The sequence below is a fragment of the Oncorhynchus kisutch genome, linkage group LG2, assembly GCF_002021735.2.
Source record: "Oncorhynchus kisutch isolate 150728-3 linkage group LG2, Okis_V2, whole genome shotgun sequence".
NCBI lineage: Eukaryota > Metazoa > Chordata > Actinopteri > Salmoniformes > Salmonidae > Oncorhynchus > Oncorhynchus kisutch.
The window spans coordinates 28764203-28782520 of record NC_034175.2 but is presented as its reverse complement, the minus strand read 5'-3'; the positions used below and the strand labels follow the sequence as shown (position 1 = coordinate 28782520).

Genomic DNA, 18318 nt, shown 5'->3' with positions numbered 1-18318 from the left:
GAACACACAATCCCTCCATCAGTGCTCAGACTGAGAGAGGCTGGACTGAGGGCTTGTAGGCCTGTTGTAAGGCAGGTCCTCACCAGACATCACCGGCAACAACGTCGCCTATGGGGAAAAACCCACTGTCGCTGGACCAGACAGGACTGGCAAAAAGTGCTCTTCACTGACGAGTCGCGTTTTTGTTTTTGATGGTCGGATTCACTTTTATCGTCAAAGGAATGAGCGTTATACCGTGCATTACTCTGGAGCAGGATCGATCGGTAGAGGGTCCGTCATGGTTTGGGGCGGTGTGTCACAGCATCATCGGACTGAGCCTGTTGTCATTGCAGACAATCTCAATGCTGTGCGTTACAGGGAAGACATCTTCCTCCCTCATGTGGTACCCTTCCTGTAGGCTCATCATGACATGACCCTCCATCATGACAATTCCACCAGCCATACTGTTAATTCTGTGAGTGATTTCCTGCAAGACAGGAATGTCAGTGTTCTGCCATGGCCAGCGAAGAGCCCGGATCTCAATCCCATTGAGCATGTCTGGGACCTGTTGGATCAGAGGGTGAGGGCTACGGCCATTCCCCCTAGAAATGTCTGGGAACTTGCAGGTGCCTTGGTGGAAGAGTGGGGTAACATCTCACAGCAAGAACTGGCAAATCTGGTGCAGTCCATGAGGAGGAGATGCACTGCAGTACTTAATGCAGCTGGTGGCTTCACCAGATACTGACTGTTACTTTTGATTTTGACCCCCCCCCCCCCTTTGTTCAGGGACACATTATTTCATTTCTGTTAGTCACATGTCTATGTCTCAGTTGTTGAATCTTGTTATGTTCATACAAATATTTACACATGTTAAGTTTGCTGAAAATAAACGCAGTTGACAGTGAGAGGATGTTTATTTTTTTGCCGAGTTACACATATCCTAAATATATATCCTAAATATATATCCTAAATATAGTTTCAGCTTTATGAACAAGGAAATACAGAATTTTCTCTCTGAAAGGTTTCTTCAGTCGTTGCCCGTATATTGGTCTCAACACTGGCTGGCCACGCAATCTTTCTATTTCCCACACTCTATCTAGACAAGTCTCTCAGTCATATTGTTTGGCTACTTTTCACTCTCATATGCATCACAAATGCCATTGTAACATTTATATCAACCAATACCTGTCGCAGTAGTACAAATATTAGACCATGATTGCATTGTTTGATTCAAATGTTTTATTAAGGAAGTGAACGGTGAAACTTCCTGCCACCACACCCATTCTCCCTTACTCTTTAGTGTATTTCGGAGGTAAGAGATTCCATTGCAGAGTAGTATGCAGCCTTGCTTGAGTTACAAAGTAAAGGTGATTTGAGAATAGAAATGACACATGGCACGGCCAAAGTACCAGATATTGGTACTGCTTTGTTTAGTGTTGGCAACTATATGCGTACTGGGGTATAATGTCCAGCTAGAAGCCAGTGAAGCTATGGCCTTTTGTCTGGGCTCATTCAACCAAAAATCTAATGAGGAGTATCTCTACAAAGTTCTTAACTTCAAGTACAAACTGCTTCAGGTGAGCTCACCAGAGTTTCCCCTGAAATTGGGAGTGTATGCTGAGCACACACCTTTTGGTTATATTGTTATATAAATTCTCTAAGGTTCTGCGGTTTGTGTTTTCCATTGGTCATGTTGTAATGATAATGGTTGTCAGGGATCGCTGTAACCTACTGTATGTTGTTGTTAATTGTATGATTGTTAGTGAACCAGTGAACTTATTCTTGCCATTACAGATCATGATTGGAAAGGAATTCATCTTGAATGCACGGATCAGACTAACCAATTGCAAAAAGGGAGAGGTGCAGAAAGATAGTTCCTCTGTCTGGCACTGATAAAGCAATGGTGAAAATGAAGGTAGAGTGTTTATCACTGCAAAGATTACTCAATTATAATAGCACCAGACTAACACAGTAATAGCCTATAGGACAACATAAATAACAATAGGTAACACTTAACTTTGCACCCAGCATCATAACACGTTATGACACGGTCATAACAGCTGACATAACTTGTCCTAAACTGTCATAATATGGTCAAAACACTGTCAGGACACATATATTGAAATCTGTTGTGACATATATTGCGTTGTTTCATGACTGGTTATGACACTTCCTTAAGAGTGTTAAAACCCACAAAAGCTGCCACGGTAGTTATTTTATGGCTGCTTATGACACCTACATAAAGGTTTCAAAACTCACTAAACCTACCACACAAGACAAAACATTCCATTTACATTTGACATTTGAGTCATTTAGCAGACGCTCTGATTCAGAGCGACTTCCATTAAACCATAGCCTACTTTTCAATATTATGTTTATGTTATGTAACATTTACTGAAATTGACCATGTTCAATTATTTTTGTAATTGCGCACAAATTGATGTCAGACATGCACCTACCCCAATGCTCTGCTGCTGATGACTGGGATGAATGCAGGAGAAGATTTCAGAAGCAGGACAAGACCTCCTTTTTTTTGACTGATGACTGACATAACGGCATGTATGTGATAGGCCTATATGATTATGATGGTCATAATGCTTCATGACAGTATCATAAAGTGCATTTTCTTAGTCCAAGTAAAGTGGCACAGGATGGTCATAATGCTTCATGACAGTGTCATAAAGTGTATTTTCTACAAGTTATTTAAAATATGATGAGAAAAAAAAACATGACTTTAAAGAATTCATGACAACAACAACGGACATAAGAAACACATTTTCAAATGAAAGGAAACTTCTTGACGGGGAAAAAAGACATTTGATTAAATGTGGGTTTTCACACTCTTATGTAGGTGTCATCTCCTAACATAAAATAACGCAATATATGTCACAACAGGTGTAAATATATGGGTTATGACAGTGTTATGACCATAATATGACAGGTTATGACAAGTTATGTCAGCTGTTATGACATATTATGACAGGGTTATGACTGTCATAACGTGTTATGAAGCTGGGTGTCAAGGAAAGTGTTAGTGTGAAAGAATTATGTTTTGTGCAGTTGAACATTCTGTTATTCTTTCTAAGGAAACCTATTTATTCTGTTTCAAATGTTGGGGTGCCGCTTTGTAGTGTTGCTATACAAGAGCAAAATGGTGTTGACCCAGAATGTTTGCAAACCAATGTAAAATGAGTCCCTGAAGCATCAAAATGTCTAGTCATTCTCTGGTGACTGGTCTGAATTTGATTGTAGCCTAGCTAAACTACTAATATTGTGTAAATGTCATTAAATGCCATAGTTTGGGTCTTGGGACTACAAATGATTTAATGTTCTAGATTATTGAAAACAAATCTCTGTGAATACATTTGGTTACGCTTTTTTTGTGTCAAAGGGTCATTTTGTGAGAGGGGAGCCCAGGCCTGAAAGGAACCCCTGGCACCATTTTGCTTTGACCTTTAGTGTTCAGTGATTGCAGATCTGTAAAACCCAGAAAGGTGTAAGCAATAAGGCGTTGTCTCCCCGAATCTTGTTATATTACCATATTGCTTGCGCCTATCCCGTTTTAATAGATGTGCAAACGCCAAGAGGTTAGGACATTGGAGGTGGTGACAAAATAGTGTTCGGACCGGTCCAAAGAGACACAGCTCCCACCGGAGGATGCTGTGTCCTGACATTCCGTCGTCGCATACATCATTCATCAGAGGCACTTTGGGTGCAGCCATGGCGGCGCCCTTTGCACATTTCGATGACGAGTGGCACGATTTTAAGGAATTTGAGCCGGTCTCAGAGCAGGGGACTCGGATGGACCGAGTAAACTTGGTTGCCGAGCAGTTGACAGGCGTTCTGAGGGTCCTTCCAGAGCTCAACAATAGCTTTTCGGGCGAAATAGGCAGCTTCAAGTCCATGGAAGATCTGGTGACTGATTTCGACGAGAAATTGGCAGTGTGTTTCCGAAATGTCAACACCCAAACGGAGAACATTGCCCCTGTAAACATTATCGCCGAGGACACAACGTTGAGGAACGACGAGTGAGTATGCGAAGTGACTCCGGGCCAAAGTTAGTTTGTAACAACACCGTTCCTCCCTTGCAACACAGTATCAAATGTCAATGTCGCGCCCTGCATAACAAATAGCGTCCAACTCATAAATGCTGTCACGAGTATTGATGGGTGATGCAAGCTGCCGGCATTCAACATTGTATCAGATAAGCTTATATCATATTTACACCTATTCGAGAATATTTCTATAGGCTTACAGTTATGCTACGTTCACTTCACTAGAAGTTTACGTTTATAATGATGCTTTTCCCCCCATGCATTATTGTTGCTCTGCAAGTACTGTCACATAATCTCAGGTTGACATGTCAGTGCATGGTTTCCCAAATGTGCCTAAAAACGACATCCCATTAAACTCTAGATTAGAATGTTGACCCAAATACCCTTCCCTGGAGTTCAGAATAAATCGGACAATTCACATTTATCCCCTCCTAAAAGATGAAAGATTTGGCTCATGTCTTGGGTAGAGATAGTTGATCCTTCTAATCTGTTTGTGGTTAATAAATAGTTAGCCCAATACTATGCTGTTTATAAATGATAGATTAGTTATTAATGTCTCGCCCTTCCCCTTTTCACTATTCATAATACCGTTTTAAAGCGGTGCGGCTGTAGCATTATCAACAGCCCAAACATATCGCACAGCTGGCCGATTAGTTCTCGTTACATCTTACTGCTTCCAAGTGCAGTGTCAATATGGCAAATATAACCACTGTTGGCCATTATTAGAAGTTAGCTATCACTTATCTACATGAGCTTTTGGTCCTAGAGGTGGTTGTGTTCACTTTTATGTGTCTCTCATCTCATTTCCCCCACAGGATCTGGGATGCTCTCACAGATAATTATGGTAATGTCATGGCAGTGGATTGGAAACAGTCTCGAACGCGCTCCCTCCATCTCCCCAATCTAATCCTCAAAGACGAACCAGTGAGTCAAGTTCTTGCTTCATAGAGGGCTCTTTCTTTGCCCCTTTCCTTTCATCCCCAGTCTCTGTCTCTCTCTCTTTCTCCCTCTATCCCTATTCCCTACCACTCCCCCTCTTCCTGCCCCTACCATCCTGTCCAATCTGTTTATCGCTCCAATCTAAAATTCAGAATTCATTGTGCCAGGATTTAGTTTTTGATTAAATCCCCTCCCCCTGACCTGTCAGAGGGTGGATGATGTAACACTGGAGCTGTCCGACGATGAGCTGAGGGAACAGATGGACATGCACACCATCATCGTCTCCTGCCTCAATGACGAACCCCTCTTCACCGCAGAACAGGTAGGGCTACCCACCAATTTACCAACCTACCAACCCACAGCTCTGCCTGGAATAGCCCAAGACTGACCTGCACTTTATCAAAGATAGAATACAGTGTAGCAGAGCTGGGTATGGGGCTTGTGCTTGTTGCTTGAATGTGCTTCACATAGACAGATGACAGGTGAACTGAGCCGGTGTTTGTGTGTTAACCAGAGTTGGGGTCTATTCGATTGACATTTCCAGTCAATTCAGGAATACAATTTAATTCCAAGGATTGGAATTGCACTACATGTCCAATGCAACAGACAGGAATAGAAATGGAACTGATCCCAAATGTGTGGTGTTACCGTGTGTATTGTAGGTTATTGAGGAGATAGAGGAGATGATGCAGGACTCTCCTGACTTGGGGGCAGAGCAGAACCACCCCTCTCAGTCAGACCTCTCCATGCTCTCTCTGGACATCCAGCGCCCCAGAACAAACCACAGCTATGAAGAGCGTGAGTATATCTCTGTCAGTTAGGTGTGTGTGTGTGCATGTGTGTGTAAATGGTGTGAGGGAGGGGGAGGTTGAAAGTGTGTTTGCATTGTTATGCTACATTTCTGTGTGGTGTGTGTGTGTGTGTGTGTGTGTGTGTGCAGGAGAGATGACCCTGTGTGTAGCAGAACTGAATGAGCGGCTAGAGGAGGTGGAGATGGCCATCAGACATTACAGTGAGGAGCTGATTCAACACCTGGCCCTCAGGGACGAGCTGGACTTTGAAAAAGAGGTGAAGAACAGCTTCATCTCTATCCTGATAGATGTGCAGAACAGACAGAAGGAACACAGGGAACTACTGAAGAAAAATAAAAAACTCAAGAGTGGTGCCGGGGCCCCGCAGGGCCGACCAGAGAGAACACAAGCACTAGGATCAGTGAGTGACACCATCCATGCTGTGCGTGCACACGCACAAACACACACACACACACACACACACACAATTCCTGCGGATCCACTGTTTAATGGCATTGCTTAGTAACCTTTTAATGTATTCAAACCTTATACAACTTATTTCTTGCTTGTACAGATGTCCCCCTGTATTACTATCTTGATACCTTATTACTCCACTCTTTTTACAAACTAATTTACTGGTTTATTGTTTTGGGGATATTGACCTTTTAAACCTTGGACATGGTTCCTTCGATTTTCATCTGCTTGTTTCCTGTTTGTTTGCCTCTTACTTCCCATATCTCTACTTCACTTCCTTCCTCTCTAGCGCTTTAGCATGGTGGGGCTCTCCTCTGCCATTCAAAATGGCTTCCGGCAAACTTTTGGAAGTGGTGGGAGTGAAAGACAGGTGCCTATATTTCTCTCTTTCTCTCTGTCTGTTGCCCTCTTCATTGGTGCTGTGTGTGTGTTTTTGTTGGTCAACTAAATGGTAATTGTACATGAAGTACAATAGGTGGAATTAAAGTATTCGTGTGGTAGTGGTAGAAGTTTAAAACTTTTTACTTTACTATTTAAAGCAAAGCAGTTGCATATAGTCAAAGTTTATTGTAGTAAAATAATTATTTTTGATTAACTACTATATCAACCATATTCATTGGATTATGGGGCAGTTAGATCACAAAAATGTCTCAACTACAGTTGTTGCGTGTGAAAACTAAAAGAAGAAAGACAAAGAACAAAGCAATATTTTGTTAGAAGATGGGAATAAAAAGCAGGATCAAGTTGACAACACTCTTAGGAAAGCAAAGAAACACGGAATCAATCACGCTATGGGTTTCAGATAAATAGATTTGTAAAACGTTCAGTGTGAAGGAAGTTTGATTTTAGGTGAATGATGATGTAATGATTAGAAAGTTGTAAGCTATTATTTTTGGAGAGAAATATCTAGTGGTGACAACTCTTTAAAAGTATTTGTGTGGTAGTTGATGAACTACAGTGCCTTTAGAACGTATTCACACCCCTTGACTTTTTCCATATTTTTTTGTGTTACAGCCTGAATTTTACATGGATTAAATTTTGATTTTGTGTCACTGGTCTACACACAATAGTAGTTACTCCACAATACTAACCTTTATGACAGAGTGTAAAGAAGGTAGCCTGTACAGAATACAAATATTCCAAAACATGAATCCTGTTTGCAATAAGGCACTAAAGTAAAGCTGAAAATAATGTGGCAAATAAATTAACTTTATGTCCTCAATAAATACACATGTTATGGTTGGGGAAAATCCAACACAACACATAATTTTTAAGCATCAGGGTGGTGCATCATGTTATGGGTATGCTTGTCATCAGCAAGGACTAGGGAGTTTTTTAGGATAAAAAGAAACAGAACAGAGCTAAGCACAGGCAAAATCTTAGAGGAATACCTGGTTCAGTCTGCTTTCCTACAGACACTGGGAGACAAATTCACCTTTCAGCAGGACAAGGCCAAATCTACACTGGAGGTGCTTGCAAAGACGACATTGAATGTTCTAGAATTAAAGAATTAAAAAATAATTTTAAAAAAAATTATGTGCAACTATTGTACAGTCCAGGTGTGCAGAGCTCTTAGAGACTTACTTAGATAGACTTGCAGCTGTAATATCTGCCAAAGGGGATTCTAACATGTATTGACTCAGGGGTGTGAATACTTATTTATGTAAATGAGATATGTCTGTATTTCATTTTTTTTAAATTACTAACATTTCCAGAAACATGTTTTCACTTTTTTGCTATGGGGTATTGTGTGTAGAATTCAGAATCCATTTTGAATTCAGGCTGTAACACAACATAATGTGGACTAAGTCAAGGGGTATGAATAGCACTGTATTAGGGCTGACTCTAGTTAGTCGACTGGTTGATTGTTTGGTCGATAGGCTGTTGGTCGACCGAGATGTATTTAGTCGATCTGTGGCAAATATACACTACATGACCAAAAGTATGTGAATACCTGCTTGTTGAACATCTCTTTCAAAAATCATGGGTATTAATATGGAGTTGGTCCCCCCTTTGCTGCTATAACAACCTCTTACACTTCTGGGAAGGCTTAGGGCTGGGTGATATGGCCTAAAACTCATATCTCGAATTTTCTCAGCTTATGGGAGATTCACAATATATACAGTTGAAGTCGGAAGTTTACATACATCTTTGCCAAATACATTTAAACTCAGTCCTAGTAACAATTCCCTTTAAACTAATCCTAGTAACAATTCCCTGTCTTAGGTCAGTTAGGATCACCACTTTATTTTAAGAATGTGAAATGTCGGAATAATAGTAGAGAGAAGTATTTATTTCAGCTTTTAGTTCTTTCATCACATTCCCAGTGGGTTAGAAGTTTACATTCACTCAATTAGTATTTGGTAGCATTGTTTAACTTGGGTCAAACGTTTCGGGTAGACTTCCACAAGCTTCCCACAATAAGCCAACACCTCATTTGGCCGCCTTTCCTTCCAGTTCTCTGCTGCCTGTGACTGGAACAAATTGCAAACAGCGTTGACGTTGGAGACTTTTATCTCCCTCACCAACTTTAAACATCTGCTATCTGAGCAGCTAACTGATCGCTGCAGCTGTACATAGTCCATCGGTAAATAGCCCACCCAATTTACCTACCTCATCCCCATACTGTTTTTATTTATATACTTTTCTGCTCTTTTGCACACCAGTATAATGACCATCTGATCATTTATCACTCCAGTGTTAATCTGCTAAAATTGTAATTATTCGCCTACCTCCTCATGCCTTTTGCACACAATGTATATAGACTCCTTTTTTTTCTACTGTGTTATTGTCTTGTTAATTGTTTACTCCATGTGTAACTCTGTGCTGTCTGTTCACACTGCCATGCTTTAACTTGGCCAGGTCGCAGTTGTAAATGAGAACGTGTTCTCAACTAGCCTACCTGATTAAATAAAGGTGAAATTAAAAATTAAAACAATTAAAAAACAGGCAACTCAGTGTATGTTAACTTCTGACCCACTGGAATTGTGATATGGTGAATTATAAATTAAACAATCTGCCAACAAATGTTGGACAATTTACTTGTGTCATGCACAAAGTAGATGTCCTAACCTACTTGCCAAAACTATAGTTTGTTAACAAGAAATTTGTGGAGTGGTAGATAAACTAGTTTTAATCCAACCTAAGTGTATGTAAACTTCCGACTTCAACTGTATATATAGATTTTCTAAATGTGTTCTCTAAATAAGCTTTGTTGTACAATTTAAAGGTAAATTCCACTGCATTTAAAACAGTCAGCAATAATCTAATGAATTCAGAGCTTGTGAAATTATACCTAGGCTAAATATATGCCTTCAACAGCCATAAGACCAGACCCACTAATAATTTAATTATTTTATCAAAATACCTGTACCTGTTTTTTTTTTATAATCACTGATCTGGCTTTCAGGTTTGTCCATAAAAATGATATTTTTGTTACAAATTTACCAGAACCATGTATAATGCACATCAACTAATAATGTATCAGGCATAGAAAATGAACACCGGTCTCATAAACAATCTCTCAAGCACAAGCACACGTGCTAGTAAATAGCCAGCTAATGTTTATTTTTCAAGTTTAGCCAACTTGGATCTAGGTATAATTTCACAAGCTCTGAATTCAGCTAACAAAGCAAAACAGTTGCATTTTACCGAACACATTCTTCTGTCCATCTCCAACATCTTGAACAGATGTTGAAATAAAGTGGCCTACCTTATTTCTCAGAATGAGAACGAGTTGCCAATTCCTTATATAATTGTTTTATGCTTATTGCACATTTATAAAACACAGCCTAAACAGCTAGTATAACTATCTTTATTCAACAAAAATGCTGCCAACCATACATTGTACCTTAATGCGTGCACTACAAACTGATCATTCATTTTCCAGAATGAATGTTCATTGGGACATCCGTTTTAGTAGTGTCTGCTCTGCTTGAAATTTGAGGAGTTAAAACATAAACAGGGTATGGTTTGAAAGGTTAACTTCTCCTCTATTACAGTAAAAATAATGTCTCCATGTGTTTCGGTGTCCATATGATCAATTCTGTTGGACCAAACCTCAAATGCAAATAGAAAATTGAAACCGTTTGTCAGAGAGGAAGAACTGATCTCTCATCTTTTTTTTGTGAGTTGTAGGGGGAGGGTCTTGGGAGAAAGAGGCGAAGTGCGTTTCTATGTGCTTATTTTGAACCTAAGCTTGTTGCCTGCCTTCCCGCCTTTCGAACAACGACACCTGTTGTTATGGCGAAGACATGAGCATCTTGTCATTATATACAGATCTCTGGTGTAAATGGGAAGGTGCAGAGCACAGAAGGAGCGAACGAGACGAGACCAAAAAGACAACATGAGAACAAGCAGACATAAATGCGCATAAAAACAAAACAAAAATACAAAAACCTTGATTCTGCGATACAGGCATTTGGAATATTGTTCAAAAACATGAATTCAAATTAATTCTATGTATCGCCCAGCCCTACTTTCCACTAGATGTTGGAACATTGCTGCAGGGACTTGCTTCCATTCAGCCACAAGAGCATTAGTGAGGTCGGGCGCTGATTTTGGGCGGTTAGGCCTGGCTCGCAGTCTGCATTCCAATTCATCCCAAAGGTGTTTAATGGGCTTGAGGTCAGGGCTCTGTGCAGGCCAGTAAAGCTATTCCAAACCGTTCTTAACCGACCGTTTCTGTATGGACCTTGGTTTGTGTATAGGGCATTGTCATGCTGAAACAGGGAATTGCCATCCCCAAACTGTTGCCACAAAGTTGGAAGCACATAATCATCTTGAATGGTATTGTATGATGTAGCGTTAAGATTTCCCTTCACTGGAATTAAGGGGCCATTAAAAACAGCCCCAGACCATTATTCCTCCTCCACCGAACTTTACAGTTGGCACTATGCATTCGGGCAGGTAGCATTGTCCTGGCATCAGTCAAAACCAGATTCGTCTGTCGAACTGCCAGATGGTGAAGCATGATTCGTCACTCCAGAGGACGCAATTCCACTGCTCCAGAGTCCAATAGCAGCGAGCTTTACACTCCAGCCGATGCTTGGCATTGCGCATGGGGATCTTAAGCTTCTGTGCGGCTGCTCGGTCATGGAAACCCATTACATGAAGCTCCCGATGAACAGTTCTGGTGCTGATGTTGCTTCCAGAGGCAGTTTGGAACTCGGTAGTGAGTGTTGCAATCCAGAACAGAGGATTTTTACACGCTACGAACTTCAGCACTCGGCTGAGGCTTTGTTCACGGTTGTTCCTAGACGTTTCCACTTCACTTACAGTTGACCGGGGCAGCTCTAGCAGGGCAGAAATTTGACCAATTGACTTGTTGGAAAAGTGGCATGCTATAACGGTGCCACATTGAAAGTCACTGAGCTCTTCATTCTACTGTCAATGTTTATCTATGGAGATTGTATGGCTGTGTGCTCGATTTTATACACCTGTCAGCAACGGGTATGGCTGAAATAGCTGAATCCACTCATTTGAGGGGGTGTCCGTATACTATTGGCCATGTAGCGTGCATTAATAACTTATGTCACACAAGACACCTGTCTGATTCACGCTTGTCCCAGTGGACTAATCCATTGCGGAGGCCGCAGGGAAGGCACAGCAGTATCTCCAGTAGTACATTTAGTGTTTGTTTGTTTTACGGTAATTTCTGTTAATGCACTCAATATATTATTATTACAGTCTTACTGTTGTCACTGTAGGATCTGACACGTTTGCAGAGCACACAACCTAGGCTGTGAGAAAAAAAAGTTTTGGTTTATTTCATTCCATTTACAAGTTGTCAATTTATGAATTGTCTTTTGTTTGGAGCACTCCTGTCAATCTTGAGTAAAGGACACGCAACTGATTACGCATATAGAAGTAGGACTAGTCTACTTAGTCTGCGAGCAAATGTAGGCCTATAATTGTGCCCATTTGAGGATCTAATACTATTTATGATTGTCTTAATTTACTGTCACTGTGGAATTTCTGAAAGTTATTTTTTCTTCGCCTCAAGCAGCGAGTAGACAAAGTCTGTTTTTACATCCATTGAAAATGATAGTTGTTCCTCAACGGAGCCTATTTGAAAAATCTTTACAGCTCGCTCCCTTTTGATTAACGCTCAGCATGAAAGGGGGAAGGAATGTCATGCTCTGATCCGGTGGAAGCGTCATAAAATAGGTCTACCTGATTACGTCTTATCCCTTGCAAAATAGCTTGCAGCTGTGTCTGTCTGTCTGTCTAGAGCTCACTGGAGCTGAAAACTCTGAGGACCCAGAATATTTCATACAAATTTGCAAGTTAGCTAGCAGGAGCTTCAGGCCTGACCAAGTTAATACAATAGTTGACACAATGTTTCAAGTTCCTTGCAGACAGGTCATGCATAGACAATGTGATTTAGATTATATTTATTTTCTACCTGCAGGTTGCAATGTTCAAAATGTTTGGCTTTATGTATTTATGTAGAGACTATTTTTACATATTGGAAATGAAAATAAAAGTTACTTTTAGATTTGTATCATTTTCATTTACATATCATTTAGATTTACCACATAACATTGATTTTGAGATATGAAGGCTTTATTATAAATTAAATTAAACTGTTCCATGAAAATGTGCATATGAAAATCATAACTGACATGCAGATCCGTAGAAATGGTGTGATAACTTGGCACTCCAAATGGAAAAGGTTGCCATCCGCTGGTTTAGCCTATTACCTGCAAATTCAGGAGCTTAACAGCCGAGGCAAATCTGCGAAAGCCAGCAGCAGCGGGAGGAGGAAGGTCGGGAGCAGGTGTTTTTCTTCTGGTTAGGCTATATTGATCTCTGGCTCTCTCTTTAGTAATTTATGTGTCTTCATTTTTAATCGCAGTCCTTAAAGCATCAGACAAGCTCAGTAGCCTACATATAGGTAATTTTATTCAAACATAGGACGTGGAAAAATACAAGTACATTTTATTATACTAATCAGAAGACTCTTGGTCAACTAAGATTTGTTTTATTCGGAGACAGCCCTACACTGTATGTAGAATAGATTTGTTTGTAGACCTACTGATAGCTAGCTTTAAGTCTAGCTAATAAATGAACTCTTTATTGCTAAAAGTAAATTTCCTGAAATAAATGTGGTTTGTTTGCTAACTTGTTTTAAAGTATGTATGGTTTTGAAATATGTTATAGTAGTGGTAGTGCCTGCAGTATTAATGGTGGTGACTGGTTATAGTTGAAAAAGTAGGTAGTTGAAAAGCTAAGATAGTCTGAAAATATGAAAGTTGGTTTGGAGTATCTAGCTTGAACAGTTCAAGAGTTACAATTATTGTTGGTGGGTATTATATGCTAACTTATGCTCATTTAAGTTTTTCAAATTTATAGTGCAGACCAAAGCTTGTGCGAACCAGAGCACACCCAGGGCCAGAGCTGTACCAGAGCTAGTGCAGACAAGAGCAGTAGTTGTGGTCAGTAGTTGTGTGGTTGTGGTCAGTGTCTAAACTACAGTTGTTGCATGTGAAAACTGAAAGAAGTGCAATGAGAAGCAGGGTTGCCAGGCCTAGCTTAAATTTCTAGCCCAATGACCTCTCAAAACCCGCCCAAAAGGCCTGAAAACTAGCCATTTTTTTTTTTAATCAGGCAAGAGAGGAGTTGCCATACATAGACAAAAAAATGTCCATAACGTTATTGAGACAAGAAGGAATATCATACTTACTTGTAAAATCCAGGTTTCCTCAAAATAATAATTATTGCAAGCTATGTATGACATGACGTAATAAAGGAATAGGAATATGTGCCAAAAGAAAAGAAAAGTCCGTTAGCTGTGGTATAGTGGCCATATTGTCATTATAAACTGTTTACCAACGTAATTAGAACAGTACAAAGTAATGTTTTGTCATACCGTTGGTATATGGTCTGATATACCACGGCTTTCAGCCAATCAGCGTTCAGGACTCGAATCAGGTTTATAATTGTAAATAAATCCCCTTTGTGCATGTGCATAACAATAGATAAATCCTACAGGATAGTTTGAGTGATGAAAGTTGGACAGAGGATCTCGAAATCTCTGAGCAAGAAACACTTGGACAAACATGAAAAAACGAATGTTAGGCTCTTTTCTGGCAATTGGTCTGTTATTGTGTGACAGATGTTAAGACTACAATCTGTCATTGACTTGTCATTTCAATAGACATAGGCTTTAGACTAAAATCAGGGTTTTTGATTCTAATTCAATTTTACCATAGTTTGCTGAGATAAAGGCAGGTAGCTTATAGCCCCTGATAGGCCTACATCTCATTTCAGATAGTCTACAGTATCCTAGACAAGTCAATTATTTATTGATGTGCATCAGTTCTAATGTTTGGAAAAAGGTGTCTCCATAATGACAATCTAAATAGCCTACCTACAACTGGTGAAAAGTTGTCACAACGTACCCGTGTGCTGCTCTCGCTCCTCTCGCTCACCTGACGCAGCCAATAACTGTAGTGCTCTCTCAACACACACACATACATACACCCCTCTGGCTCTCCCCACTACTCAGTCACTCAGGACCAGCCTGTCTCACTGTCTGACATTCAGGAGCAGGTCACAGTGAAATACATTGCTCAAAAAAAGTTAGGTTAAATTAGATGATTTGTGTAAAAAGTTAATTTACAGTGAATGGAATGTTGGAATTGAAGATGTCACAATGGGGCCTTTAGAATGTTGAGAAAATTGCCATGAAAGTGGATGGAGGACAAAAGAAATGTAGAACTTAAAAAGTATAAAACATATTTAAAAAAGGTTGTCAACATGTTGTAATGTTTCCACGGCGTTTCTAGCTTGAACAGTGCTAAATAATAATAACAAAAAGTCTGAAGTAGGACAAAGATTTAAAGTCTGGACTTTTGCTTCGCAAATCCCACCTAAGAATGCTGATTCCCCCCCCCCCGCTGTAGTTACGAAGTAGTCTTAACAAACATCACTATGTTAATTTCCTGTCTACAATGGTTGCCCACTTCTACTCTCATGGAGCAGCAATTCAAAAATTGTATTTAGCATGTACAGTGCCCAGTGAAGGTTTTCACACCCCTTGCACAGTTTTCGAAATGTTCTGCCGTAAAATGAAATGTAAATGCAAATTACATTAGATTTTTTCCCCGTCCAGTCTACACAACCTGCTACACAATTTCAATGTAAAGGAAAATGATAGAACATGTTCTTAATTAATTAGATCACAAAACAAAGATGCCTTGATTGCATATGTCTTCACATTCAATCTCATTCAAAACGATTCACAGCTGTAATGGCTGCCAATGGTGGTTCCACCAAGTATTAACTCTGGGGTGTGAAGACATATGCAATCAAGACTGTTTTTTTTATTGGTATTCATTTGAAAAATGTTCTATAATTCTTCTTTCACTTTGAAAATGTGGGATAGGCTGTGTAGATCAGTAGGAAAACAATATAACGTGTAATTGAATTAAGGCAGACAAATGTGAAAAAGTGTACAAGGGGTGTTTACACTATCACTAGGCACTGTACTTATACTCTCTCTCTTTTTCTCTGTTGTTTCTACCCCATGGCCTCTCTTAGTATCTGACCACAGTCATTCCATATGAGAAGAAAGGAGGCCCTCCATCGGTGGAAGATCTTCAGATCCTTACCCAAAGTAAGTGGCACCTTAGAAAGTAGCACCTCTCAGGTGCAGAGCATTTATCCCCCGCCCATCAAATGAGTCTTGAATAAATAAAAACATTTGTGCTACTTGAAGTACAGGGTACAGTTGTTTATCTGGTGTTATAGATGGTTGACATACTGTGGTCAAATAAATTCCTGGAATAAATATATTTTTCTGATTGGTTTGTGTTGCAGTCCTGCAAGCTATGAGAGACGACAGTGACAAGGTGCCCAGGCTTCTGACAGACTACATTCTCAAAGGTGAATACACTCAGCCTCTCTCTATGTACATTGTAACATTAGTAGGCTATATTACAGGGAGGTATGTGTTATTGGCATACTGTTGTCTCTGCATTTTTGTAGAATTCAAGAGCACAACGGTTATTGATAACCGGCTATTTTAGTCTATTTTAAGCTAGGCTTTTCTACTGTTTAAGTTGTTGTGCCTTTTCTTTTGTGTGTATGGTACAGGGCAATTTACAGTTGAGTGATCTCCTTTTTAATTTCTTTAAAAACATGTCTCTCCATTCTTCATTTTCTGTTCAATGTCTCGCTGCATTGTACTTGCCAGCTCTGGTGTGAGAGCTGTGGACAGAGAGGTTTGTGGCACACATTCACAGACACTGTACTGTGTAGTGTAGTTCACTCATTGCGGGGAGAGCTTTAGTGTAATGTAACCGTACCCTGCCCTTGTGTCCTGTCACTGCCCCTCACCCCCCCACTGTCACACTGCTGCTGTTTAGGGTATGGTAGACCCCATTGCTGCTCCCGTTGGTGTCACAAAGTTATCCCTGACCCATGACCTTGCATTGCATATCCCTTCACATCCTCAAGTGATCCCAAATGGACCTGATGGGTTCCCCTGAAACGCTCCCTGGGAATCACTGCTCTTACAACCATTGGAACCTATTTCTCTTTCTGGGCTCACTGAATACTAAATGGCTGTATTGGCATATTGTGTATTTTTGCCGTTGCTGTTTCAAGTGTGTTTGGATTCCTTGAGACTGTTTTCCTGATCAAACCTAGATAGATACAGGTACTTGGTTATTTTATTTCTCCAGTTTTACTATTTCATTCCCTTTTCTCCACCCAAGCCTGTTCTATTTCTTACTTTGTATTTTCCCGTAGTTGCCTAACTGGCAACATATTAATGAGTATGGCTGAGACTGTGTTTTTTCCACAGTGCTTTGCCCAACATAGACTGGAAGGACGATAACGGACATTTTGGAAACGAGGTGAGGGATCTGGTTTCAATGTCAACAAGCAAAATGAAGAGGACTCACTCAGTGTATAAAAAATTAAAACATAAGCACACTGAATTGATTCTTTAGGATGCATGGTATTTTACCTCAAGTTGCTCCTTTTTGTGTAACACCCCATAGATGTTTTATACCTCATTCAGTTTTATTTTCTCTGTGTTGAGCATGGTGATTTCACAAACCTTGTGTATTTGACAACTTCAGGTATTGTTTTATTGTTTTTACTTTAAGTGCAGTGTAAAATACAGTACTCAAAATCATAAGAAAGATACTCATACATTCTAGCGTTGCATCTACTGTATGTGGCTGACTTCAACAGCCTTTTGGACGATAGGGGGCCTTACTTCTTTTGACCCTGAAGTAAGATCGAGCTACTCATATCCAAAGGGTTGTGTCTTAATTTGATGAACCTAATGTCTCAGAAACGACTGAGCATGTGTAATATCAGGGATATGAAACATTTTAGATTTGTTTAAAAGTGCTTAAATACATTTCATTCATAAAATAAACCTTGAACTAAATACTAACATTGTTCTACACAACTCAGTCCACTATTTGGCCTCCCTAAAAAGCACTGCACATATATGTTTTAGTCATAGCTAAATACTGTAGCAGTACCATTGTCATACTTAGAAGGAATTGCAAAGGTAATGTGAACAGAACTGTAATTAATTACAGAGCACTGATGTGACTACTAGCTATGCATTTGAGTAAACAATGACTCACTGAATCAGAGGCGCCATGCAGCCCAGACCTGGCCAGTCTATGAAGGCTGTGAACACAAGCTGGGCATTATTATATTTCTATACACAAGAAATGAAGATGCCTTTTTATTTGCAAAAAACATTTGTACATTTGTAAATGACTTTTTCTTTTTAACCAAATGTTATTATACTGAGCTACTTATCTGCTAAATGTATAAAGTCAATGGTAAACCCAATTTAATCTGTTTGTTTCATTACTGAGTCAACTCCCTTTTTTTCTCTCCTTGCTCACACAGCATACTCCAGCTATCCGTCAATGACAATGATATGGAACAACGACTTATTTAGTTATGCAAACTCAGCCCTGCATTTAACAGGCAGCCATGCTCTGTCAATGCCACTTTACTCTAATCCTCATTGGAACATGGGGAAATCATGAAGCTAGTGTTATATTGAACACAAAACATTGACAACTCATTTTTCCAAC

At 39.9% G+C, this 18318-nt stretch overlaps 1 protein-coding gene across 5 annotated transcripts; it reads left to right on the top strand.

Annotated features, from left to right (window-relative positions):
- Positions 1 to 2958: 2958 nt before the first annotated feature.
- Positions 2959 to 18067, top strand: LOC109864799 (fasciculation and elongation protein zeta-2). Of its 5 annotated transcripts, XM_031792643.1 has the most exons (10): positions 2959 to 4007; positions 4850 to 4958; positions 5182 to 5295; positions 5636 to 5771; positions 5914 to 6185; positions 6528 to 6608; positions 15785 to 15860; positions 16064 to 16129; positions 16440 to 16467; positions 17052 to 18067. In XM_031792643.1, exons 1-9 carry the CDS (start codon positions 3637 to 3639, stop codon positions 16448 to 16450), a joined length of 1236 nt encoding a protein of 411 aa, XP_031648503.1. In that variant the 5' UTR covers positions 2959 to 3636; the 3' UTR covers positions 16451 to 16467; positions 17052 to 18067. The 5 variants fall into 5 exon arrangements, with proteins under 5 accessions (XP_031648503.1, XP_031648494.1, XP_020308346.2 ...); XM_031792634.1 differs by having other exon boundaries at positions 16440 to 18067; XM_020452757.2 differs by lacking the exon at positions 16440 to 16467 and having other exon boundaries at positions 2961 to 4007.
- The last annotated feature ends 251 nt before the right edge of the window (positions 18068 to 18318 follow it).

Excerpts from the sequence above, each read along its gene's own strand:
- LOC109864799 (XM_020452757.2), top strand. The coding sequence starts at position 3,637 with ATGCTGTGTCCTGACATTCCGTCGTCGCATACATCATTCATCAGAGGC. Across the intron at positions 4,008-4,849 it reads ACAACGTTGAGGAACGACGA|GATCTGGGATGCTCTCACAG; the intron begins GTGAGTATGCGA and ends TTTCCCCCACAG. Across the intron at positions 5,296-5,635 it reads CCCTCTTCACCGCAGAACAG|GTTATTGAGGAGATAGAGGA; the intron begins GTAGGGCTACCC and ends TGTGTATTGTAG.